This window comes from Mus pahari, chromosome 14 (assembly GCF_900095145.1).
Source record: "Mus pahari chromosome 14, PAHARI_EIJ_v1.1, whole genome shotgun sequence".
In the NCBI taxonomy this organism is placed as follows: Eukaryota; Metazoa; Chordata; class Mammalia; order Rodentia; family Muridae; genus Mus; species Mus pahari.
This window is the reverse complement of record NC_034603.1, coordinates 52,063,238-52,090,418: the sequence shown is the minus strand read 5'-3', so window position 1 is coordinate 52,090,418 and position 27,181 is coordinate 52,063,238. Positions and strand designations below refer to the sequence as shown.

General features: G+C 47.1%; 1 protein-coding gene across 2 annotated transcripts in view; it reads left to right on the top strand.

Annotated features, from left to right (window-relative positions):
• The window catches only part of Aatf (apoptosis antagonizing transcription factor), an 88,537-nt gene extending 76,366 nt beyond the window's left edge, over window positions 1-12,171 (top strand). Inside the window, exon 13 of one of the 2 annotated variants that reach the window (XM_021213020.2) lies at window positions 12,018-12,171. In XM_021213020.2, the coding sequence (XP_021068679.1) occupies window positions 12,018-12,081 (64 nt within the window). In that variant the 3' untranslated portion in view covers window positions 12,082-12,171. Of the gene's footprint in view, window positions 1-699; window positions 776-12,017 lie in introns of those variants that run through there. The other variant, XM_029546681.1, reaches the window with a different exon arrangement.
• Window positions 12,172-27,181: the final 15,010 nt, after the last annotated feature.

Genomic DNA, 27,181 nt, shown 5'->3' with positions numbered 1-27,181 from the left:
TGAACTTGAAAGCTAGTACCACTTCACCACACTCTGCCAGAGCAACACTGGAGACAGCGAGCAGTGGGTGGACTGAGGAAAGCAGGCATGGGCTGCCACTCTGTGTCATCCTGGCTCCCCTTTGACTTACAGGCAGAGAGGTCTTTCTAAGCTGGTCGTGGACTTTGAGTATGGAGTTTCCCTCACCTGATAGGAGTACTGACCACAGAGAGTTTACTGTTGTCAGTTAATTTCCATAACCTTCCGAGGCTGTTTGCTATCTGTGCTAGGCCTTTGGAGGCAGACTTTAGAGGTGTGAAGTCTTGCCATGTGTGGTGCCTTCAGGAAGAACTTGCAAGCCCCTGAGACATGCGGAGAAGGGGCAGAACTTCACTAGCTCTGGTTTCTGCTCTTGGCAAGGACGGAGGGTCTCAACAGTGACAGTCAGCTGGTACAGGCCTAAGAAAAGTGGTGTGGCTGTTTGCTGCCACTTCTAGGAGGGTTCTCCTTCCAGGTTGACTCTGGCTCTGACCCTGTACGTGCGGGTGATTGCAGTTTTCTGTGTGACTTACTTTTATTACAAACATGATGGCAGCATTAACATTTAGAATTATTTGGTTCCTTTGCAAAAACAAAAAAATCCCAAGAAAATTCTTAGTAGGAACAGCAGCCTCAAGCTCTCCCCCAGAATAAAACCTCATCTTTTCTACATGTATAAAGGTGCTGGCATGAAACAGAAGGTGGGGACCCTTCGATGATGAGTGCTGTGTACTGAACGTATTGTCTGACATCTGGAGTTTAAGAAATGTGCAAATGTAAGCCCATCTTGTGAAGTGCTTTATCAACATCGTGGCCATGCTGCTCCTGAGGTGCCTTGGCATAATAGAAATCCTACAGGCAATTTGTCTTCTGCTTGCCATTTTTGTGTGTGGTATGCAGCCCACATTCTATGTGCAGGCATGTTCCCCTCTCTCCTGATGGCAGTCCTGCTCCCAGCCCATAGCCACCCCTGCCCCATCCCCACCCCACACACTTTCTTAAAGCTCTCCTGCCTACGGTGCTGCTTTGTTCAATAGAATTGGGCACTGGTCTTGAGAGATTGTGCTGTAGCTTGCACAGCGTTGAGAGAGTTCATCTGCTGTGACCTCAGGAAACCCTGTCCTTACAGGATTTTCTGTTGGGTAAGAACTTCAGGCAAGAATGGTTAAAATACAGAGGTTTCTCTGAGGCTTCTTATCTCCTCAGAAGACACAGGTTGTTCTCACAGGTGAGACAAGTCCGGGCAGATACGCAACATCGATCTAATCAGCAGAACAAGAGCCCCGCTCTAACTGGTGCTGCCTTTTACCAGCGTCATTAGGGCTCCCATTACTCTTTTATTAGCCGCTCCTTCTCTTCCTTATCAGATTGCAGAGCAGACATAACTCACGGCAGTGATTTGATCTCTGTTAAAGAGGATTACAGCTTTGCATTAACTCGGATTGACATAGTTTATAATTCACTTGTTGATACTCAGGAGAGTGTTGCCACGTGCCTGACCTCCCCTGGCAGTGCTAAGAACCCCACAGATCATCATTAAAGATGGCGCCCAGCACAGACAGGAGATCCAGGCTTTCCTCAAGTAACAGCAAAGGGGATAGTGGAACACTCTCAAGTTCAAGCCTAAGACTTGGTCCAGACTCAAGCCTGGGTTGAAAATAAAACATTACTGTTGTGTCTTTGTTTTTCCTATTTGGTGCTGTCGGCCTCTCACACTAGAGAATTTGAACTGTCAAATTGAAGTTTGGTTCCAAGTCGGAGGGAGTGATAGAAGTGCATCTTCTTTCAAAGTCTGACTTCATGGCTGCTGTTTTCATTTCTGCAGCCAGGTTCACAGTATTTCCTCATAATTTAAAATTCTCTCTTCTCTCTAAAGGGTATTGCATATTTATTAAAGTGGTTCTAGATCTTTTCTTAAGGATTTGTTTTAAAATTATTATGATATTCTAAATGTAGCCTCTTACAGACACTGCTTTAATCACAGCTAAAGTGGCTTGCAAGTATGTAGCTAAGCTTTCAACCTTTCTCTTGATTGGCCATTCACATATATTATTAATGTTTCCCATGGTCATCCCCAGCTGACATCAGATTGCTAAGATGTATAGATCATTTTTGTTTCTCCATGATGCCCTTATTTGCTCTGTTTTTTTCCACCTGGTTCTGATTAGCAGGGAAATGGCTGTGAGGGACATGATCATCTCCATCCTGTTGTGATCAACAGTGGATGGCACTGAGGGACGGTGTCCTTCTACTCACTGAGCACCGTGTCAGACCGGCACCAGCCTTCATCAGAAGGCAGTGGAATGGTTGACATTATCTACTGTTTGTGATTAAAATACTAAGTCATGGAGTAATTAACTTGCTCAAGTTAAAAGTTGTGAACTAGAGTGTCTCAGAGTGTAGCTGCTAACCCCTACTGCTGCTGCTGCTGCTAGAGAGTTTGTGGGAATAATGCAGTATCTCAACCAAAGAGAAAACATTAGCTTGCCCAGAGTAAATCTTTTCTCTTCTGTAAAGGGACATTTTGTATATAGGAAAGCATTTTGGTGTGGATCACCAAATTTCCCAAACCTGCCCTGTGGTTATTCTGTCTGGTGCTGGTGCAAAGGCCTAGACCATAGAATACAGTGGATACAATACTGGGGATCTCTGGTACCCAGCCTTGGTTTAGGGGGTGTTTGAGTCATTTTTACTTGGATGAACTTAGGGGAAAGACCCAAAATCACTAATTTTTCTACTGCTTCTTGAATTTTGTGTTCTTCTGTTGATTTTTCTCTTGACCATCTTGGCTGTGATTTTTATACCAGGTTGGGTTTCTGCTGGCCTCCTACAAACTCGTGGTCATTGTGAAAACATGCTCTGGTGACTAGTAAAAGCTATGGCTGCTTTTAGAATTGTCTCATGAAAAAAATAAACTGTAGAATGCATTTGTTTGTATATCACTGAAGGCATAATAAACCTGGACAGCTCCTGTTATTTTTATGTTGTCATGAAAAGGGAAACAGAAGAGAGGGGGCATCCATGTCCAGGAAGGTATCGCTAAGCACTCCTGGGGTGAGGCCCTGAATGAGCCACAGCTGCACCTTGTGTTCTGTCCATGGCTTCCCTCTGGGAAGCAGAGCACTTTATAAACATTAACTCGTTTTACCCTCTGGGCACCTCCATTTAAAAGGTAAATAAGGCTGAAGGTTCTTTCTTCTCCAGTGTAGATGAGGAACGCCATCCAGGGAGAGAAATGGGTTGAACCAAGGCTGGCTAGGTAGGGTCTGGATGGGGCCATGTGTTGTCCTGGGCAGTTCTCCTTTCTGCTTCTAGGGGGCGGGGACTGGGCCTTTGTGTAGAGCGAAATGCTGCAGGGCGAGCGATTGTTCTTCAGTGCTTTGTGCTCTTTCTCATGAGAGGAGAAATCAATGCACATTTTCTCATACACGCACATGGCTGCCGCCCGCCTCTCCCGAAGCTTGATACTGCGGGGGAGGAGGTACAGCTATGCAAACCAGCAGGACACACCGGCTTCCAAGAGAAGACATGAAAATTCCTCATCCTACATTTAGCAGTAAGCGCCCTAAAGCTAGTCATAAAACTAGCTGAGGCCAGCACATGGCTGACTGCAGGACCAGTCGCTTCAGCTGGAGTGGAGACTGTATGCTGTAGGATGGAGGGGTCTTTGAATGTGTTCTGACAGGAGGTATTCTTAGCATAGACTCTGTTCAGAATCTGGTTTATGGAGAAGTTCTTTGAGGGATACTGTTAGGAAGTAAAAAGATGAAGGCAGCAATTTTTATCTTTTCAAATTGTATCTGTATCATCGTACAGATAGTCATAGATCCAGACACAGCAGTTTATGCCCATAATAGCAGTAGTATTCTAGAGGCTGAGGCAGGAAAATCACTATAAATAAAGTGAATTTATAGTAAAGGCAGTCTGAGCTACATAATGAGTTCCAGGACAGTTTGGGCTGTATAGGTGGTCCTATCTCAAGTTAGTCTTGTTTTATTATTGTAAAAGATGTCATTGATATCTGGAATTCAGTTACAGTTACTGCCACTAAACAGTTTAGTGTAGGATATGAGTGATAGAAGTTTTGCCACTGTAAACAGAAAGATAGCTTCAGTTAAGAGAATAGCTTTGCATGGCAAGGAGGAATGCAGTCGCTTCTCTCCAGGGTAGTGGCTCTGGAGACTGTGAGTACACTTCACACAGCAGAGACCGAGAGTGGAAGCAGGTGAGTTATCCAGATGCAGGAGGAAGGCTGGGAGTGGAGGTGGAACCAAAAGACAGGCAAAGCAAGACATTCATGAAGCCTGGCCGAGTGGGCCCCAGGCATCGTGGCAGCAGCCCAGCATGCTGGCTCATCCAAAGGGAAGACTGTCTGGCTGACATGAACTTCCTGACTAGTTTCTACAAGTTCCTGCCCCTTAGAAGTTGAGGTTCTGTGAGCCCAGCACTAATGTGAACACCTTGGTGTGAATGCCAGTGTGCCTGGGTACCAGCTTCATTCACCTCCCCAATACTGAGGAAGTGAGTCACATCCAAGTGGTGAAGCATCCCTGGCTCATCATAGGAGCCATGGAAGGGGCAGCTGTTTGAACAGGAGCTTCATCTTGCTGAAGCCAGCAGTCATGAAACCATAAACAGAATAGCGGCCAACTCTATTGCCAGGATCACGGTGGCCTGATGTTAATATTAAACATCCCAGCAAGGCAGAATGCCCTGTGCCCAGCTCCAGAATAAAAATAAATAAAAATAAGAGAAAACCCTGATAAAAAAAACAAAACAAAACAGTGAGGTGATTTGTCATCTTTCCTTTGTGAGGACATTTGTCTTCTCTCACATCAAATCTGTTATAAAACAGTCAAACTGTGAAAGTAGAAATCATCCCAGGAATATGGAATATTAACACACAGGAGCAGCAAGGAGTGGGTCTCCTTTTGTCTGAAGACACCCCACACCAGCAAATCTAATAAGGTAAATTATTTTTCTTTAAAAGGATATGAAAGCTAGTAGGAGGAATAGTACAAGTTTTGAGTATTTTTTTGTCTTTGTTTTTGTGGAGTGAATTTATAAGGAGAAAGCCTTAACAAATTCCCACCTTTTCCCTCTTCCATCCTCTCCTCTCCCCATCTTTTCAGGTCTTTTGTTTGGGGCCTGAACCTGCTTCTTTAAACATTTATAAATCTTGAGTCTGTCTGATCTTTAGGTGACAGGCCAGAGGCCACGTCACCAGCTGTAATTTAGAGCTGTGGAGCTAAAGGCATCTGCAGGGGTTTGAAGGACCCAGTTCTGACCTGACTGAGGGAGCACACTGGAATAGCCCTCCTCAAGTCTCCTTCAAGCTCTGGGGGGGTGCTGATGAGAGCAGACAGCCTGGGTAATTTATGGGCTCCTGGTCCCCTTTGAAATGAGTCATAGACTGCCACCTTGTGGTGAATTAGCACATCTGCAGTTTGCTGTCTGGGATCATTTTGTATCCAGACCCTGATGATTAGTGATTCTAAAGAGATTCCCTGGGTCACTCAGTACTTTGCTAGCTTGATCCCATTAAATAAGTTTTCAGAAATTTTTTTAAGAGAAAAAAAAGACACACAGAAGTTGGTGTGTGGGAGGCTGCCCCATTCTTTTTGCTATTCCCTTTGTTTTATGGTGTGTAGGTGTGTGTGTCTGTGTGCCTTCATTTCTGGTTTGGGTTTGGCTTGGCATGAAACCTGGGAAGATCAGAAAGGAAGTCTTTGAGCCGCTTCTGTTAGGAGAAAAGGGGAGTCGATGGACTTCCTTAGCTGTGTGCGGGAGTGACAGATAAGCTTTCTGCCCTGTGAGTTGTATTATTGAGAGCCAACTGTGAGGTGTCAAGATGGCCACTTGTCCTTCATACCTATGTGAAGGAGGCACGGCTTTGTGTTCTAGAGTTAGCATTTATGGAGGATGCAGTAGTTTGGCTGCTGAAGAAGCTGCCATTTTCTCAGACCAGAATGGGAGCTAGCTAGCTCTGACAACAGGTTGCAGCTCTTGTACACCATCACAGCTGCTACTGCTGTGCTTGCTGGTCTGTTCGGAGACAGCAGGCTGATGTCTCTTGTTTTTTTTTTTTGTTTGTTTGTTTGTTTTGTTTTGTTTTTTTTGTATCTCTAGAAAAGAAGCAATTGTGCATATCAGTTGCCCTCTGGCCCACTCTGCTTTCTGATAGAATACAGGTGATTTACTGGGAGGGATCCTCCGTTTAGTGCCATTGGCACCTTCCAGTATGTATTTAGAATGCCAGAGCCTATTAATAGAGCAGAAGAGAGCAGATGTAAGGGATGTCTGTGTTCAGACAGTAGGAGGCTAGCCCAGGATGTGATTCAGTGTCACAGCACTTGCCTGAGATAGAGAGGGCCCTGATATGTTCCTGGCTTGTGCACACAAATGTGCCGATGGAGTCCTCTGTTCCCACTGACCTATCTGGACTACACCAGCAATGCTGTAATAGACACAATGCTGGGATTGGCATAGCAGGTCTGAAGGCCTTACCTGGAGAGGCAGATTAGAGGCCTTGAGTTCAGCATACTGCCAGGAAGATTTACAGAGGCAGTGGAGAGAACTGTGGAACTGTTAGCCTGCCATGGGGCACAGCCATTTACTTTCCTTTTGTCCTGGCCAGTGGGTTAGTCATAGAACGGCAGAGTTCAGTCCCTGTGGGCCTCTCTTAGGTGGAATAGTTATCTGGACAGGTGTCTGAACGTGGTTGCCTTTCTCATCTGACTTCTGATATTCTCTGGTGTCTTTGTTGTTGTTATTTGTTTTTGTTTTTTAGGATTTAAAAATGTGTATAAAATAAAAAGTGTGAATCTGCACATGTGAGTGCAGGTACCTGCAGAGGCCAGAAGAGAGTGTAAGATTCACTGAAGTTGAGTTTGTAGGCAGTTGTGAGCCACCCACAGTGCGTGCTGGAAAGTAAGGTTGGATTGTCTGTAAGAGCCATATGCACTTCTAACAGCTGACTGTCTCTCCAGCCTCCTGTAATCATCAGCAGTAGCTAGTAAAGTTCAGGCTGGCATTCAGACAAACACTTATTATCATACTGCGTGCTGTATTTTGAGTCCAAGGATTATCCATGTCTGTATGTGTCTATAAGCATCCAAAAGTACTAGGTAGATTGTTTTCAGAGCACAGTAATGAAAGGCGTAGTTAGTGGTGCTGAGTTTGGTCAGGGTACCATCAGCACAGTGCACTTGTCTACACAAGCAACCAATGCGCTTATCTACACAAGCAGTCCCCACCTTGTCTACTTGGACCCTTCTTGCAAGGTTTTAAATGATCTGGACTTTGCTCAGCATGACACTGGGGTAGATAAAGTTGTTAGTCTTCTGCCTGTGTGTGCTATCACTGTCCCTGCTTCTTAAATGCATGTAGAGGGGCACAGGCTGCCACACGGTAGTGTGCAGTGTAGGGTCTGCAGTGTGCAGAGGAGGCAGAGAGGAGAAGGGAAAGAAAGGTGGTCAGAGTGTTTTCCAGATGTGTCGTGGGTGTTAGGGTTGTCCGACCCTGGAGAAGTGACAAAGGAGCAACTTTCACATTGATCAGAGGCAGTTATGTATGTAGGTTTGCAACTGTCTTTCTCTTCTTTCCTACTTTCCTCTTGCTCTGTAGCCCAGGCTGGCCTTGAACTTGGGTTCTACTTACCCCAGCCTCCTGAGTGCTTAGATCATAGGCATGTGCCACTGTGCCTGGCCCACACTGTGCCCTTACTCAGACTGCTTCGTTGAAGGGTGCATTTGGAGGATATGAGGTTTTCACTTATAGAGAGACCTTGATGTAGTTTTAGATGGTAGACAAGTTTTTCTGGGGATCTTTGGGTCAGCTGCTTTCTTTGTGCTCCCCACAAGAGCAGCCAGGTACAGCATGTAGGGGGTTGGGGTGCCTTGGAGCTTGGGGTTTCCAGGCCAGAGTAGGACGAGCATGGTCTTCCAGAAAGCAGATAGGAGAATTCAGATCCAGATGCCGCAAGCTACTGACCTAGCAAATTGAAAGCCCCACACAGGCCATTTGCAGGTTTAATAAGCTGCGTTCTACTATTTGCCCAAATAGCATGAAAGACAATGATGTGTGCTGCAGTCCTGTGAGGAGTGCACACCATACACTCAAGGCCGTGGAAGTCCTCATTCACCAGTGCTGCTTGTATGCCTCCCTTTAAAACACACACGGGAAGACACACCCTTGTTCATACATGCACATGTGCACATACACTCCGTCTCTATGGAAAATGGCTGCTACTGCATGAGCGTTTTTTCCCAGTAACAAGGTTTATGATAATATAGTAAAAATATTAAATTAGAAAATGCCTTAATAAGGGTTATAAAACCTTACTACGCTAGAGATAGGTAATTATCCCCTCTGCAGCCTAAATGACTGTTTAAAAGAAATAAAAATGTTCGTCCTCATTACTTGCTTTTGTACGTTGTAATAAAGGGTGAGTTACATTTTAATTCAAGGAAAAGCTCCTGCCATCGACCCTTCCACCCTGGGTCCAAGTCCTGGTAATTAGTCTGTGGCCCATGCTGTGTCATTTTAGCATTCATGCGTGTTCTACAGTGGACATTGCCACCGGCCATTGAGAGCAAGGGTGGAGATGAGGCAGGGAGGCAGTTCAGACCTCAGATCCTCATCTTCCCGTGATGTGATGAGGAGCAGGAGTCTGTATTTGAAGCAATGGCTCACCAGGTTCACTGTGCAGAGTCTTACAGGGACAGCATTGCAATGCTCCACGTACACTGGAGGACTAGAGGGTCAGGGTGGCCGCCTCTGCTGTCTCACTTCTGGTGTCTTCTCCTTGCAGCTCCCACAAGTTGTCCTCTGACCTCCACGTGTGACCAGGCATGAACACACAATAATAAAACAAATAAATAAAAATGCTGCCCCAGAATATATTACATGGCAGCTTAAAATGTGTGGTGGCATTGAGGGCTTGTGTTGTTCTCTCGCAGGCTGGGCTCTGGCTTTGCTCAGCAGTCATTTACTGTGTCCAAGCTCCAGTGTAACTGGAGCCCTGAGCAGGTTTTAGGGACGGTGCTGCTCTAGGCAAGGAGGGGCCTTGGGGAGGGGTCTACTGGGTGTCTCTAGTAGATGGCATGGGAAGGAGAGGGGAGGCGCCCTGTCTTCCCTGTAAGGCAGGTCCAGCGGATGGCCGGACGGAGCAGAGGGCTGGATTTGCTTGCAGATGTTTACATTGGAATAATCCTTTCTTCACTCAACCTGTCTCCCTCTCTATTATATTTTAAGAACAGAGGTGACTCAATTTCCCAGGTTACTTTGCTATAAGCAGCTGCGTATGTTTGTCAGTTTTGCGCACTGAGTGTGAAATGATGTTCTCTTAAAATACATGTTCAGCATTTCACTCTGCTCCTGACATGTAAACCCTCAGAGGACAGTAGCTGCTGCCTTTGGCCCATGCACTGTGCTGCCATTGTGGAGCAGAGTGGAACCATTTGCTTGGGGGCAATGATGACTCTTTGTGCAGGCCAGCAGAGCTAGGCTAGGAAGATTAAAGCAATGCTGTGCCCTGCATCTCTCCTCAGCCAGCATCACCTTGAAGTCACGCTGTCCTTTTTTGTCATGGTAGCTCTCTCCTTGTTTAATTTTGTTAGTTTTAATGGCTAAGGAGACCCTGTTGGGAAATTGGCTACAGTGTGAGGAGTGAAGCTGGGCGGGGCTGCTGGGGATCCGGAGGGGCAGCCTGTGGTGTCCATTTGCATCTGGGGTGAGGCCTTCTGCTCTGTAGGGCTGGGCAGATGCTTGGAGCTAGAGAACCATGGGAATGTGTGTGGGTCGGGGCTGCTTGGCAGTTTAGGGTGAGGCTTCCAGCAAATTGTTGTGACTATAAAATGCCTGTAATAAAGTTAGAGCCCCTCTGTTGTTTTCTGGCCATAGTTTCTCTGCCTGTGCATTGGTCTCCACAGGACAGCATTCTGGTTTTTCCCTGCTTGCCCGCTGTTGCTTTGACATAGCATGAGAGCTGGGGTTCCCATGTTAGTGTCTCACTCCACAGCTACAGCAGGATGAGTGCTGAAAAGCTGAGCCACCCGAAGTCATGGCAGAGGCTGGGAGGCCACCGAGGGTTAAAGCCAAATAGAACCCTATTAGAGCAAGACAAATCACCAACAGTTGCAAAGATGGCTTCTGTTGCATCAGGGTGGCTGCTAGGAGTCCTCAGACAGCAAGAACACCTTCAGAAACCCATTGCTTAACATGCTAGCAGGCTAAGGGCTAGATCTGAAGATGTCAGTCTGTGGTGTTCCTCTGGGATGTGGACAGAGCAGATGTGGGCCCTTGCCTCAGGTGTGTCCCCGGACCGTCTCCTGAATCTCAGGGACTCTCATCTTGTGGGTCTGGTCTGTCAGAACTGTGAGCTGCCTCCTGCAGGGCAGCTCCACTTCCTGCCCATGGTTCTCCTGACAAGGTGGCTCCCCATCCAACTCGCGCCCTTTGCCATTTCCTAGGCTGAGCTAAATGTGTCACACAGATATAACAGCAGTGTTAGCTGTAGTGATTATTTGCTGTATTTCTAAAAAGAGACATTTTTATTTTTACTCACAGTATGTGAGTTTATGCCTGAGGAGGGCGTCAGATCCCTGGAGCTAGATTCACAGGCGGTTGTGAGCTGCCTGACGCAGCTGCAAGAAAACAAACCCTGGGCTTCTGGTTTGGTTTGGTTTGGTTTGGTTTTATTTTGAAGAGCAGCAGGTGCTCTTAACCCCCAAACCATCTCTCCAGTCTCCGTCGTTGTGTTTTTAATGTCCACATTCAGCTGTAGGGCTGGGCAGAGTGGCACATAGTACCTGTAATCCAGCACTTGAAGGGCAGAGGCAGCAGGATCCAGCATATGAAGCCAAGGTCAAAAAGAGTGAGACCTTAAAAATACAGTATGCCGGGGTAGGGGGGGACGGGACAGGGTGATCCAGCTGATAAAGCTCTGCACCCGCATTCAAAGCCAGGTAAGGGTACACACTCATAACCAGCACTGGGGAGGTGGAGCCAGGAGGATCCCTAGAGCTCATTGGCCAGCTAGCCGCAGCCAGAGAGAAGCCCTGTCTCAGGACACAAAGTGGACAGTTCATAAGGAAAGTTCTCCACCCCCACACGACTCACATTACTTCATTGCTGTGGTCTATGAATCATATACTTGTGCACACTTATGTATCCAGGCTCATAAGAGGTCTCAGGAGGATGCCAGGCATCTTCTCTTGCTGAACCTAGAGTGCATGGTTTTCGGGCTAGCCTGCTGGTCCAGCAAGCCCCAATGACCCCCTGTTTCCACTGTTGCTCCCCAACACTGAGGATATTGAGTGCATGGGCACACTTAGCTTCTCACATGGGCACTGGATATCTGAGGTCAGGGTTGCATAGCCAGCGTTTTACCCAGTGAACCATCTCCTTAGCCCAATAATGTTAATTTTTAAAATCCAACTTTAAAAATAAATTAGCCAATTAAATTATTTCTTAGACTGAGATTACAGCAAAGGGTGTGGGGGAAGGGAAGAGCCCTGGCTCTGCTCTGAAGCTCCGCACACATGATCATAATTGGGATCTTGTTGCTGGGTCATTTCCATTGTTTTTCAAGTACTGCCAAGTCCCAGAAATGTATGAAAACTAAATTATATCCCCTACATCCCATGTCTGATTGAATCCTCTCGTTGCTTGCCAGTCTCATATATCCTATTAAAATATTCAATCTTGTTTTCTTACTTGAAGAGCCTGTCTGTAAAGGGCAAACTTATAGAAAACTCATTCCCTGGAGACAGGGTATCCAGCCACACTGCACTATTTACATATTTCACTCTGTGATTGGCTGCTTCTGGGTTTCTTCTTTCCCTTGTATTTGTGGAGAAGTGCTCCGAGATGTGGTTCTTAATTACATGGCTGTGTTTTCAATTGAAGAAACAGATGAAGGTATTTCCCAGCTTCTTGGTTCCTTTTTAACCTTGAGAAGTTAAGCAGCCTGTTAACCAGTTTGCTTTCTGTCCTAGGACGGAGTTGTTTCGATCTCTTTTCGGGCAGTTCAACCATTCTGATGCAGACCGTGGGAAATGACAGCAGCATCCTCTTGGCCCGACCTCAGCCCAGGACCCACCTGCTGCCGCCAATAAAATGATCAGAACTACAATAAACCTTTTTTTAAAAAAAATCTGTTGTCACTGTCTTCACTGTGAGTTCTTGAGCTAGAGTTTAAATTGCTGAAAGGACTTAATGTTTTTCTAGTTATAGTCTCTTCATACGCTGTAAACCATCATTTCTTGTCCATTCTTCCCTGCATGCACACTCAGGTTGTTTCCACATCTGGACTGTTGTGAGTTAACTGTGGGGTCAGCTGACCTTTACCTGCTGATCTCCAGTCCCTTTGGCACTTTCAGAACATGGACAGCTGTGGCAGGCCTGCCCTCCTGCCCGCTCAACCTTGTGTGTGTGTGTCTGTGTCTTATGTGTGTGGTGTGTGTGTGTGTGTGTGTGTGTGTGTATGCGCCAGGACCTAACAGGCTCTGAGCACATGTTCTGCTCTCCAGCTCTTTTTCGGGGTTTGGCGGGGCCTCAGTACTGTCCTCTAATGATCACCCTAACTTTTGTTCCCCAGATAGAGTTGAAGGGCACACCTTGCTGCTTTGTCAACATTTGTCATGACTTAAATTTGTAAGAGCCATTTCACCAGGCAGTGCCTCAGTGTGGTTTTAATTTATGCTTCTCTGTATCAGTAACGTCCCCTGTTCTCTAATGAACTTCTTGGCCAGTTGTATGTCTTGAGAAATCTGTTTTCAGAATGGATGTTTGTTCTAAAAATGGGTGGATGGAAAAATGTGGTATGTGTGCATATAGGAATTCTGTTCATCCTTAAGCCAAGAAAGGATGCTGTCCTTGGTGAACCCAGAGGACACTGTGTAGTGAAATAAGCCTGGAACAGAAAGAAAGAATCTCCTGCATGGCTAGCAGCCCCTGGGAGGGGATGGCCTTGGGGTGCAGAGTTGTCTAGGCTGGAGGAGTGAGCTTTGCGGACCAGAGTAATGAAGGGAGTAAATTCCAGGAGTCTCACCATAAAAAAATAAGCAGCGTGGTACTGGATCTGTTAAAAGGCTCCATTCAGCCACGTCATGCTGTGCACATCTAGAGTGTTGCCCTTTAGACCATGAATATACAGTTAGGATTGTCAATGAAAAATAATAGGTTTGGGGCCGAGGGTGTAGCTCATTGGTAGAGAGCACTTGCCCAGCATGCAGAGGCCCCCCCCCCCCAGTTCCATCTCTAGCACAGAAAGCAAAATGCTAACTGTTAAACCCATGAAAGAAATACCTGTACTGCTTTGGGTAATGAGGACTCACTCAGCAAGACTGCAGTCCACAGATGGGCCAGGGGGATAACCCTGATTTCTCCCAACAGAGACGGGTGGACCTTTGACTTCCATCTACAAAGTGAATTCCAGGACAGCCAGGGCTTCTTAGGCCTTGTCGCCCTCCTTAGCCGGGTGGTCCGCCAGGAGGAGGTGGCACACTTGTTTCTCATCCAAAGGTCAAAAGCTGGAATTAAATCCCCGTAAGGGGGATTTATTGGCTTGCAGTGGTCAATATGCATCAGATTATCCTGCACACGAGCGCAGGCATCTCAGACCAGCACTGCACCTTTGCTCGCAGTAGAGTGAGAGCGGAGATCATGGCTGCAGACAGCTGGGTGCAGCTCTAACTCGAAACCAGACATTTCAAAAGTCAAGATTTTGGTAGTGTTTTGTTAAAACTCAGTAGTAACACTTCTTGTCCAGGAATCCGGTGTGTGTTGGGGGCATGAATTTTCCAGTTGAATGGGGCTACAGGAGAGCAGAGCTCCCCGTCTCTTTCTCATTGTGCCTCCACACATAGATTCCTAAGCTACCTCTTAGGTTTGACTGTCATGGAAATGCTTCAGTTAACACTGTCCCTAGTCATTCAAAAGACGAGTCAGCAGAAACCAATGCATCCTCTTCCCAAATCATCACCTGAAAATATGAAACATCCCAGGCAGTCCCATCCCAGGGTCAGAGCCGATCCTCAGAACAGTGTGGGGAGAATGGGGAACACTGGGAGGCCGATGGAAGCCAGAAAGACAGGTCGCCTGAGAAGCAAGGCTTGAACAGATGACTCAAAATAGATGGAGCGCAGCAAGTTCAACTAAAATGAGTTACAGACAAGAGAGATGAAAAAGGAGGGGAAGAGAACTCTCCCTAAAAGGGAGATGTGCATTTTAACATGCAGAAAGCCACCCTCCCTCCAGCCAGGAATAAATTGGAAACTATTTTAATTGACATGGATCCTGCAATTCTGCTGCTTCTAGAAAGATGGATTAGTTGATAGATTTGCATTTTAATAAAACTAATACTTTACATTTGGTAGCTGATGCTGACTTTGAAATGAGTTGAGAAGTTATCGAGAGCTCCTATCCTGAGCCCTCTGCCACAGTGACTGGAGTGGCCTTTTTGTGTGGGTTTTGCCTACACATCACACTCAAGCCCCTTGCCCTTCGCTCTCCAGCAGGATGGTGAGGCAGTAACTGCTCACCAGAGAACGGCTGCAAGGTGCAGAGATGGCCAGCACAGGGTGGTGTCACGGACAGCTCAGAAGAACATGATGTCGTTGACAGAGAAAGAGGTAGGGCCAGCTTCTTGCTTTATTTTTAGATTTAAAAGAAAAAAAAAAAAAAAAAAGCCGGGCGGTGGTGGTGCACACCTTTACCCAGCACTTGGGAGGCAGAGGCAGGCAGATTTCTGAGTTCAAGGCCAGCCTGGTCTACAGAGTGAGTTCCTAGACAGCCAAGGCTACACAGAAAAACTCTTGTCTTTAAAAAAAAATTTTTTTATTTGTAATTTTTTTAAAAAGGATGTGTGTGTGTGTGTGTGTGTGTGTGTGTGTGTATGTATGTATATGGGTACACTGTAGCTGTGCTGATGGTTGTGAGCCATCATGTGGTTGCTGGGAATGAATGTTGCTCGCTCCGGCCTAAAGATTTATTTATTATTATATCTAAGTACACTGTAGCTGTCTTCAGATGCACCAGAAGAGGGCGTCAGATCTCATTATGGATGGTTGTGAGACACCATGTGCTTGCTGGGATTTGAACTCAGAACCTTTAGAAGAGCAGTCAGTACTGTTAACTGCTGAGCCATCTCTCCAGCCCTTTATTTGTACTTTTAAAGACAATAAAAACCAAATACTTGGGACTGGGGTGCATGCATGAGACTCAATCTCTAGGAATAAAAAAACAAAAAAAACATAAAACCAGCCAGGCAGTGGTGACACACGCCTTTAATCCCAGCACTTGGGAGGCAGAGGCAGGCGAATTTCTGAGTTCAAGGCTAGCCTGGTCTACAGAGTGAGTTCCAGGACAGCCAGGGCTACACAGAGAAACCCTGTCTCGAAAAACCAAAAAACAAAACAAAACAAAAAAACAACAACAAAAACCATAAAACCAAGCACCTACATGGCCCCATGTACCATCTCTCACCATGAAACGCCACAAAACACACAGGTAGGTACCCCAATGGCCACATGTTCTCCATGTCTTGGAAAAGCTGGTGTTAGTGTTTGTATACATGTTAGGTTGGACCCACTCACTAGTGGTCCCTTTTGCAGCAGTGGAGATATTTCACCAGATCCTCCTCAGACATGTTTGTAGACTACATGTCTACATGTGTCTCTATACTGCACCCACAACGAGGCTCACAACTGTCTGTAACTCTAGTGCCAGAGAATCTGATGCCTTCTTCCGACCTCTTAATACCTGACGTGTGTGTACACAGGGGGCCAGAGTTTGGTTCCCAGCACCCACCATGAGCAGCTCAAAATTGCCTGTAACTCCAGGGGATATGATACCCCCTTCTTGTCTTTGTGGGCATATTCGTGCATGCACATACAATTAAAATAAAATGGAAGCATTAAAAACAATAAATAATCAATGTGGCTGGAACATAGCTCAATCACAGGGTTAGTGCTTACAAGGCCCTGAGTTCGACTCCCAGTCTCAAGGGGGACTGTTTATATCAAGTGTATTTTCAAAAGAAGGCATATATGAAAAAGGTTCAACAAGAAAGTACACACCACATTGAAAACTGCAGTGATGCGTTCCTGTTATTCCAGCACTTGGGAGGCAGAGGCAAGATTATTCCTGGGTGTTTGTGGCCACCCTCAACAGAAATAGAAAGATTCTTGTCTCAAACAAACAAACAAACAAACCCCACATAACCAGAGATGGTGGCAAGATCACTACAAATTGGAAGGTAGCCTGCTATACTGAGAGTTCTAGGACAACCAGCAAGACCCAATCTTTAAAAAAAAAAAAAAAAGTTGGGAGATGCTCAGCAGCTGGAGCTAGGAGCCCAGAACTCCTACAAGGACCCAGGATGAGACGGGAGAAGGTTCAGACACAGCTAGCCTGGCATAGACAGAAGATAACAGGTTCTGTCTCAACCAAAGAGGTCAGTGTCCTCTGACCATGGCACTCACTGTCATGTGCACACGTTGTGTCAGGCTTCACTCCTATATTCACCCTGGGGACTGTGGGTTCACTGTTACAAAGATTAAAATAATAAAACCCACAAAATAAAAGGCCACAGCGAGATACCACCTGCTCCCTTTAGAAGAATATAAAAGAGGAAAAGGTTATGTGCCAGCGAGGATGTGGAGGGATCCCATGTGGGGAATGAAGTGAGTTTGGACATCATGAAAAGAGCATGCAACTTCTGTAAGGTTTCTCCAGCCATGACAGACTCGGGTGACCGGGCATCTGCCCTTCCATGATACTGTAAAACTATTCATAATTCTATTAGTAATTGCTAAGACAAAGCCGAGGTGACAGTGTGTGCCTGTAATCCCAACCCTGGGGAGGCTGAGGCAAGAGAATTGCCACAAGTTTATCCTGGACAGAGAGAGAGAGAGAGAGAGAGAGAGAGAGAGAGAGAGAGAGAGAGAGAGAGAGAGAGAGAGAGAGAGAGAACAAAGAGCAGAGAGAGAGGGAAAGAGGAGGGAGAGAGACAGCACAGAGAGTGAGCAGAGAGAGATATTAAAGAAAAAAGAACTCACCTGAAATGTTCATTAACTGATAAGTAAAGTGTGGCACATACACACCGTGGAATAGTATTCACCTGTGAAAAGGCCAAGTCCTGTCTTTTGTGACACCGTAGCTGGAGAGCACTAAGTCAGTCAGCACTGCATGGTCTGAGGCAGAGTCTAAGGCTGGTGATCTCACAGAAGCCGAGAGCAAAGCGGTGGTTACAGAGGCAGGGGAGTTACAAAGTTGAGGGTGGAGGAATGAGGAAAGGGCCCTGTTATGCCCGGGAAGGAGACGATGCTTTCTGGTGGTGTCTGACATACTGAACAAGCTAGAAGAGTGTTCTCACCACAAAGCCCTGCTGGGTGTTTGCGATCACCACGATCACTGGACTTGGGTGTGTCAGACGCAGTGAGACCCCCCAAGGGTGCAATTTTCATGTGTTTTGTTTTATTTGTTGTTGTTTTTGTTCATTTGTTTGTTTGTTTTTTCATTTTATTTCGAGACAGGGTTTCTCTGTGTAGCCCTGGCTGTCCTGGAACTCACTCTGTAGACTCAGAAATCTGCCTGCCTCTGCCTCCCAAGTGCTGGAATTAAAGGCGTGTGCCACCACGCCCGGCTATGTGTTGATTTTTAAAAAGACAAATTAATCACAGTTGTTGAAAGAAGGAGAGAAGAGGAGGAGGGGAAAGAAGAGAGACACAGGAAGGAGAGGAGGGGGAGAGGGAGGAAGAGAGAAGGAGGAGAGAGAGAGAGAGCAGTCACTCTGCATGGAAAGACCGGAATCTCTCCTGGGCCAGACTGAGAGGAGGTGAGTAGAGGAGGACCTGGGGCTGCAGGCTGCGGGGCGGGGCAGGGCGTGTGCTGCAGCTCGGGATGCTGGAACCCTGGGCTGCCTTGTCTGCGGTTTGCTTAATCCAAACCTCGCTGGCCACTGGCTGCATTTCCCACAAACTTGCTGTTCCGGTTCAGGCTGGCCCTGGGCTTGTGTTGGCGACAGGCTAGGTACTGTGTGGCGCTTGCCTCCGTGAACCAGACCTTTTGTTTTTAAGTGCACCAACCACATTTTTTCTTTTCTTCCATTCTCCTTCATAACATTGAAAAAAAAAAAACCCAACTGTCTGTCATTTGGTAAGTTCATTAACTAATTCTCTTCAGTCCAAGGGATCCATATCAGCCTGCGATTTGTGTATATTCAATTTGTCCGACAGCTCTATTGACGAAGCCTTCATTACCTGTGCCTTTGGTGGGGAGGCCGGGGTGATTGGCCAGTTGCCTTATCTAAGGTCTGTTTCCCCGTGTGGCTATAGATTTCCCGATGCCCTGTGGGTCTCTGGAAGGGTCATTTTAGCAACATTTACATTCCTGAGGAGTTCATGGCTTTATTTCCCCTGGTTCGGGGTTCTCAGAGTTCATTTGTTGAGGTCAAGGATGCTGAATTCTTAAGAAAGGAAATTTAACAGAATATGGAGAGGAAAGAAAAGCAAATTCAAAATCAATGACAGAGACTAGAAGGCTCCAAGAGACAGCCTGATGGTGACACAAAGCTCCCTGCCACCCAGCTTCCCCTGAGGGTGACAGAGAAGAGCATGCACTGGCACTTGCTGAGTCAGGGGGACAGACAGCGAGGTTGTCAGGACTTTAGAGGCAGGACACATAGCACGGTTCTGTGGATGGAGGACAGACAGGTGGAAATCAAACTCGGGGGTCCTGTTCAGTAACCTGAGGGTGAACCACAGTCTGTGGTGCTTTCTGTGGAGGACTGCAGAGATGGTTCAGTGGTTAGGGACATGTACTCTCTTTTACATGACCTAAGTTAGTTCCCAGCACCTAGGTCACAGCTGCCTGTCACTCCAGCTCCCTCTTCTGAATGCAAAGACAACCTTGGCACAGACAGACAGACAGACAGACACAGACACATACTCTTAAAAAAAAATCTTGGAGCTGGAGATGGCTCAGAGCTTAAGAGGCTGTTCTTCCAGAGAACCTGGGTTCAATTCTCAGCAACCACACGGGTAACACACAACCATCTGTAACTCTAGTCCTAGGGGATCAGACCTCTCCTGGTCTCTGTTGTCACCAGGTGCATATGTGGCATACAGACATACATGAAGGCCAAACACCCATACAAACAAACAAACAAATATAAAATTTTTTTTTCAGTTGGAGAAGTGAATTAGATGGGTCAGCCAGCCCTATTTTTAAGGGTCTTTAGTGGGCAATGGCTGCCTTAGGAAGTCACAGGATATGTTTAGGATGTTGTTCCTGGTCCTGTTCTCAGCTGTTTGCCTACCTACTGTGAGGTGGGCTCTGGCTCAGGCCTATTGAGCTGGGTTCCAGCTGGTGTCCTCGCAATCCCAGCATTCACTGCCGCCAGCACACCTGCTGCTCGGGCTAGACGCCTGACCCTGAACCCACTCTCAGGTGTGGCTCACCCTGCGGAGGATTTGGCTGTGGTGTTCTGGATGCTTCCTTACCCAGAGAGCCCGCTGGAGGGCGGGTGCGTTAGCATGCAGGTGGTGCCCAGAGATGAGAGCAATTAACTTCGTTCCGCAGTTGCTTTCCACAGAGCGGTCCAAGGCTGCTCCAGGTCTGCCGGGCCTGTGGTGATGTCCAGGTGCGGGACTCCCTTCGTCCTCTGGTGATGTACGGGCATGTCCAGTCCTGTGGTGACGTCTGGGAAGCCTAAGAGGTGCTCTGACTCTAGGAGTGGCTCGGGGCATGTAGCTAGCTATCTGGTGGAACGTTATAGGGTAAGGTTGATTAGTGGGGCTACGGAAGGCTGCAGGACAGTGCAGCTTTGTATAACTTCTCCCCCATCCTTTTGTGAGTTGACAGGCAAGCCAGAGCTCCAGCTGTCCCGGGGCAGACAGGCCTGTGATTCACACACCTGTGCCAGGGCTCCATAGGCAGAGCTCTGCGAGACACGGAAGTGTCATGTCCCGGGAGCTCTCAGCCCTAGGATCTGGGGTAAGCAAAAGGGCTGCCATGGGTGGTTTGTCTGGCGCCCAGAGTGCTTGTGGGAGGGCGAGCCTCTCCTGAGGGATTAGGCGGGGACAGAATCCCTGAAGCCACACAATTATTTTCCAGTTTGACTCCTGTGTCCTTTCAAGTTGTAGCATGCTGCACTTGGCTTTAAGAGCCCCGCGGAAGCCTAATAGGGAACACTTTGGAGTGTGATAACTCTGGGTTGGTATTGTTTGAGAAGATAAGCAGAAAGGGGCAGGGGATTCTGAATCCACTTATCGGTGCCTTAGCAGGAACAGGGGCTCTCTGCACCCCCACCTAACAAGCTGCAGTGTTTTCCCAGGATTTTATGGGGCACCTGCCTTGAAAAGCTTTGCTCCCAGGAGGCCCAGGCCCTGTGTGTGTGTGTGTGTGTGTGTGTGTGTGTGTCCTACAGGGCAGAATGTCCTGCGGTTGGCCCCTCAAACCTCCGGAGCCCCGTAGAGACTGTTTTAAGGTCACATCTCAATCGTGGAGGAGGAGGGTGAGAGGGGACAGATGTAAGCCCTAGTTCCTGTTATATAATTAGACGGAACTCTTCCTTCTAGGAGGAGCAAAATGAGGCCAAGGACGACCTAAGCCTTGAGATTGCGTCTCGCAGTGGCCTGGGCAAGTAGGCCACGGGAATCTGTGCTCAGGCCAGGAGGTTCTGCCTTGGCTTCCGAGGCCCAGGAGGGTCCGTTCAGAGAGGAGCGGTGTACCCTACGTTCCTTTTGGGATAAAACCCTTGGTTTTCTGTTCCAAGTGGAGGTCAGGGGGAGCTAGCAGCAGCTGTGGACTCTGTCACTAATGGCTACTGTGTCATTCTGGTTCTGACAGTCCTTGTGGCCCCTGGTTGTTGTGAGTACGACAAACATGTGTGCCTCTTTATTTACAAATTTGAGCGCCAGGCTGGCCCTTCTCTATCATTTACGTGATAGTGAAAGGCTGACGCTTTATTAAGTGCAGACAGGGCAGCTCACTGGAAGCTGGGCTTCTGTTCTGTGAGGCTCTGCGTTCATACACTCCTTCCTCAGTGAGGACTTGTAGTCTCCCCTTGCCTCCCCACACCCCCAGAAGAGAATTTCAACTTCAAGACAAACAACTTCATTTACAAGTGTGCCTCTAATTAGCTGCAGAATTAGGAAAGCCGAGTTTTCCCCCATAGATCGGCTAAAGCCTCGAGGGAGACTGGTGGAATAGAGAATCGCATTTCCAATTATTTTGTTGAATTGCTAATTTAGTTATTGTGCCTGGTGTAATTGTGATGGGTATTGGGTGTGCAATTCAATTTGTTTTAAATATTTGTGGGAAGGCTGATCAGTAATGGAGCTGACCTATTTTATGGCCCAAATTGAGAAAAAAAGGCTAAAACGTAACAGCCACAAAGATATAGTTTGTTTCCATTTTTATTTGGATCTCTCTCATCCCTCTTAAGACCATCCATGCAACAAAAGGATTAAATTAAAAGATGACAGCATTTTGATCCTCTCCCTTTGAAGGCAGCGCTGTCCCTGGTAGTTTAATATGCAGATTCTGTAGGGTGGTGTGGACCGTCCTGAGAAGTCTCCACCCTCTGTGCCTATAAGTAACCTGGGGATCAGCTTGGGAGCTGCATGAACCTTGGAAGGAGTGAGACCCTGCAGCCCCGCCAGGTGCTCAGTCATAGTCAGGAGGGCAGTTCCTCCAGGGTGGAGCCCGGGAACCTGCACAGAAGGGAAGGGACGTTTGGTCCACCATGCTTTGAGCACAGGGCTTGGTGACCAGAGTCCCCACCCGGGGGGGGGGGGGCTGTGCACACACTCATGTGGCTTGAGCCTATGCGGCTGTGTTGAGGGTTAGGTGTGAGACATCTTCACTCCCAACAGCAATAACTTGTAGGAACTCCTTGAGGGCCCCTGTCTGCACAGGGAGAGTCACACCCTGGAGTGCTGCTTGGGGGTTGAGGAATTCCAGTCTGGGCCTGTGGGGAGGGCAAGGATATGGCCTGAAGGATCACAGAGAATGCCTGGGCGCTGTGAGCTCTGTGTCAGGCTGGAGCTACACCACCACCACCACCACACACACACACACACACACACACACACACACACACACAGAGCTAAGCTGAACCAAATCCACAGTGGCCAGCCCTATTAGACTTTGAGAGAGAAAACAGAGGAAGACAGCTGTCATATGATTTGACCCTAACAGGTTTCATTTTGGACTCCAATTTGCTAGTAAAGGAGCCAGTGCCTGGCGTTCCTCTTCTGGTCGAAGAGTGCCAGGGACAGCCGGGCCCCTCCCTTATCAAGCTTTCCTAGAGGGGACAGCAGCTGAGGGGTGCAGCCCTGCTGCTGAGGAGTGGGAACCAATAGAAAAAAAGAAACCAGCGATCAGAGAGGGCGGCTGAGGTAGGTGACCTGAAGAGCCTGGATTCCATGGTGCCCTTGTCACCCCTGCCCCTTGCTGGCTCCTCCAGCACTGTGTAGCTTTGTTACTGAAGTGTAATGGATCCACCCTTTTGGGGGTGGGTGGGTAAGATTTTTATCTTTTGTTTTGCATGTGGGCCTGTTCTTGGCCTGCATGTGCACTATATACATGCCTTGTGTCTGCACTATATACATGCCTTGTGTCTGCACTATATACATGNCTTGTGTCTGCACTATATACATGCCTTGTGTCTGCACTATATACATGTCTTGTGTCTGCACTATATACATGCCTTGTGTCTGCAGAGGCCAGAAGAGGGTATCACATCTTTGGAACTGGCCACCATGTGAGTGCTAAGAATTGAACCCTGGTCCTCTGGAAGAACTGCTGAGCCATTTCCTGGTCCCCATGGAAACCCAGTCACTGTAAACATCTTGTTCAGTGGTCCTTAGGAAGGCTGCTGTGTGATGCTGTCAGTGCCCCATTCTGATTGATGGTGCATCCCTGGTCCTGAGCCCAGGAATAACTTACTAACTGTAGCTGCAGGCACCATTCCTGGATGGTTTCATGGAAATGGTCTGGCAGCAAGCAGCTTCAGTTGAGCTTCTTCCCTCAGAGCAGCTCTCATGCAGTTTTGTAGTCTGTTTGTCTTTATCAGGTCAGTGTCACACCGTATGTCTAATAGCACATTCTGTGTGTCCACTCAGCTAGGTAGAGAGGGTGTATTAGACTGATGTGCATGGTCACAGGCTTCGTGGGCCATGTTTTCATTTTTCGTGGGTAGGCAGGGCATTCCTGGCTATGGAAGTTATAGGTAAGGGCACGGTTCATGGCTTATGGAGTGACCACAGTGACCACATTGGCATATTTTCCCAATGCTTCCCGGCTGTCCTCTGTCTACAGCCATCCTAGTGAGGACTCTCAGTGTGGCCTCCAAGCACCTCCCTAATGCCCGACGTAGGCCTCTGCTTAGATCTTTATTAGCCATCCATCTATCCATCTATTGTTCGAATTTTGCGCCTTTTGCCCGTTTTTAGTGGACCCGTCTTACTGTATTGATTCCTTGTATGTTTTGAATGTGAGTCCTTCATGAGAAAAATGGTTGGGTTATTTTTGCTTTTCTTAATAAGATAGGTATTTTAAATCACAAAAAATTGATAAAATCTGAGCCAGGTGTGGTGGTCCTTTGACCCCGGTCCTCAGGAGGCAGAGGCAGGTGGAGCTCTGTAAGGTTGAGGCCAGCCTGCTCCATGTAATTCCAGGCAGCCAGGACTACATAGTGAGACTTGAGTTTAAAAAAACAAAAAACAAAACAGAAACCTGATTCCTTCTTTCTGCTATAGTTTTGGTATCACGTTTAAGAAGATTTTTGTCTAACCCAAAGTCACAAACGTTTGGATGCTTTCTCTCAGAAATTAGAGCTCTCTCAGTTATTTGGTTGGTTGGTTTTTTGAGGCAAGGTCTTACTGTGTAGCCCAGACTGGCCATGAGCCCAGGATCCTCCTGCCTGAGTCTCCGGATTGCTGAGCTAACTTGCCTACTTCTTAACCTGTGCTGTATACAGTTTGTCTTTGGTCCTGGTATGGAAATCTGAGAATACAGTTTTTGTCCAAAATCAATTGACCATAAGTATAAAATTATATATATATATATATGTTTTATACTGTACCTGTTTTGAAATCAGCCAGCAATAAGTCCTATAAATATTTATCAGAAATGTCTGGTTGTTTGGTCCTTTGTATGTCCATAAGGTTTTAGGATAAATTTGTTAATTATGTTTTGAGACAAGGTCTCAGGTAGCCTAGGCTGGTCTAAACCTCCCAGGACTCCTGGTTTATGCCAGCGATCAGACCCAGAGCTTCATGCATGCTAAGCAGGTTCTTTACTAACTGAGTTACATCCCCTGGCACCAGATGTGTTGATTCTGTAAAGATTTCTGGGCCTGCTGGGCAGGTCATAGGTACACACACCTTTGTGGGGAAGCTGAGGCATAGAAATGCTTGAGCCCAGGAAGTAACACAGTGGGGCCTGTGCTTGATAATATAATAAACACAAAATAAAACCCACTGCTGTTCCAACAGGGACTGCACCGGCTTTACAGGTCAATGCGGGAGAATCGCCATCTTAACCCCAAGGCTCTGATTCACAAGTGCAGAGCCTCTCTTCCTCTGTTGACGGCTAGTTTCTCTAAGCAGTGTTTGTAAATTTCTTGTATACAAATCTTGATCTGTTTGTGAGATTAGTATCTGGTGCTGCAATGAAACCGTTAATTTCAACTTTTGGGTTCTCCTCGTTAGTGTCGAGACACAAGTGAGGACTGTACTTACTTTGTTTTATTTGAAAGAAGGCCTCACTATGTAGCCCAGGCTGGCCTGGAAGTAGGTGGTGAACTTGCAACGGTCACCTTCCTTCAGCTTGCAAGTGCAGAGATGATTGGTGTGAGCCACTAGGCCTGGCACAACCCAAGTTTCTAAGTATTTTTCACGATCTCTCAGCCTGTTCCCTTCCTCAGCCTCCAGCACCCTGGTGAGTGCGAGAGCCTGGCCTGCCTCAGCAGCAGCAGCAGCAGCAGCAGCAGCAGCAGCAGCAGCAGCAGCAGCAGCATCTCCTCTCATATGAGGTTTCTGCATAGACTCACTTTCTCAGGATGAGGCCCCGTCTCAATTTGTTGAGAATTTGTGATGTGGGTGGGTGCTGGATTTCCAAATGCATTTGTTGACACTATATTCTTCCCTTGCATCGATCTTGGCTTTTAAACTAATCTTGTACTCCTGGGACAAATGGCAACTAACTATGGGGTATACCTCTGGGGGGGGGGGCATTTCTGGACTGTTTGTTCATAGTTACTAAGATTTTTGTATTGTTTGAGACTGAGCCTCACCATCTGGCTCTGGGTGACCTGGGCCAGCCTTAAACTCACCGAGATTTGCCTGTTTCTGCCTCCCGAGTCCTGGGATCAAAGAGTTGCACTACCACGTCTGGCTGACAAGGGTTTCGCATCTGTGTTCACGATGGATGGGAGCTTCCTGTGGCTTTGGTGCCAGCACACTGGCCTAATGGGATGAGCCAGGTGTTGCCCCCTTCTCCTTCCTGTGATGAGAGCCCCAGGCTTTCCTTTAGATGTCAGTGTCTTTCTATAAAGCTGACTTACAGTCTTTGCTGTGTGGACGCCCTTTTTCCCTCATTTGCTTCTGTATTTTGTGCACACAGGTAACTTGTCAGCATGTCTAGACACCAGACAAGGGGACTGGACCTCACTGGACTTGGTTACAGATGGTTGTGGGCTGCATGCAGGTACCGGGACTTCTGGAAGAGGAGCCACTGTTCTTCACAGGTGAGCATCTCTCCAGTCTCTCATTCCTAATTTTGGAAGTTTGCCTAGGTCGACCTTTTTAAAGAGCTGACTTTTGGCCTTGTAGATTCTTCTCTCTTTGGACCCTTTTCTTCCATTCCTATCTACTTTTCTCCTGCATTCCATCGCTTTGGGCTTTCTGTTCCATTTGCAGGGTTGGATTTTGGTTTTCCACAGGAGGTTAAACTATTGCTCCAGGTCCAGGCTGGCTATGGATAGATGACTTTCCCTTCCCTCTTCCTTTTTAGAAAATTTACTTTTGCTTTTTCTATATATGGGTGTCTTGTCTGCATGCATGTCTATGCATCATGTGCATGCAGTGCCCACAAAGGCCAGAAGAGGGCCTCAGATCCTGATTTACAGACCGTTGTGGCCCATTGCGTGGGTGCTGGGAACCAAGCCCAGCTCCTCTGCTTGATCACTAAGCCATCTCTCCAGCCCCTCTGGTTCATTTTGAACTTTTCTTGGAGTCAGCAGCTCACTTTGTAACCTTGGGTGGCCTCCAGTTCTCTCTCCATCCTTGACCCTCCACCTCCCATGTGATGGGATTACAGGCATCTGACACCATGTCTATTTCTGCACCACATGTCTGTTTCTTTTCTCCATTTATTATTATTATTGTTGTTGTTGTTTTGTAGACAGGGTTTCTCTGTATAGCGCTGGCTGTCCTGGAACTCACTCTGTAGACGAGGCTGGCCTCAAACGTAGAAGTCTACCTACCTCTGCCTCCCAAGTACTGAGATTAAAGTTGTGCACCATCACTGCCCAGCTATGTTAATTTTGCCTTTTGTATTTTGGGACTGTGCTGATGGGTGTGATTATTATAGCTCCAGGACAGATGGGTGTTTATCATAAATGTCCAGTTGTCTCTACAGATACCCCCCTCTCTCTGTCTCTGTCTCTATCTTTCTTGAGACAGGGTTTCTCTGCATAGCACTGTCCTGTAATTAATTATGTAGTCCAGGCTAGTCCCAAACACTCAAAGAGACTTTGGACTTTCACAGGGTTGAGACTGTTATAAGTTGGAACTTTTGAAGTTGGACTAAATGCATTTTGCATTATGATATAACTATAAGCCCGTGGGGGCCAGGGAGTGGAATGTGATATTTTGAATAAAAATGACCCTCAAAGACTCACAGGAAATGTCACTACTAGGAGGTGTGGCCTTGTTGCTGCCTTTGAATTAAGATGCAGAACTCTCAACTTCTTCTCCATCAAGTCTGAGTGCTGCCTCGTTCCCTATCATGATGACAATGAACCAGATCCCTGAAGCTGTAACGCAGTCCCAGTTAAATGTTATCATGGTGCCTCTTCACATCACTAGAGACCCTGAGACAGAAGTTGGTCTGGGGTACTGCTGTCATAGGCCTGATTATGTTTTTG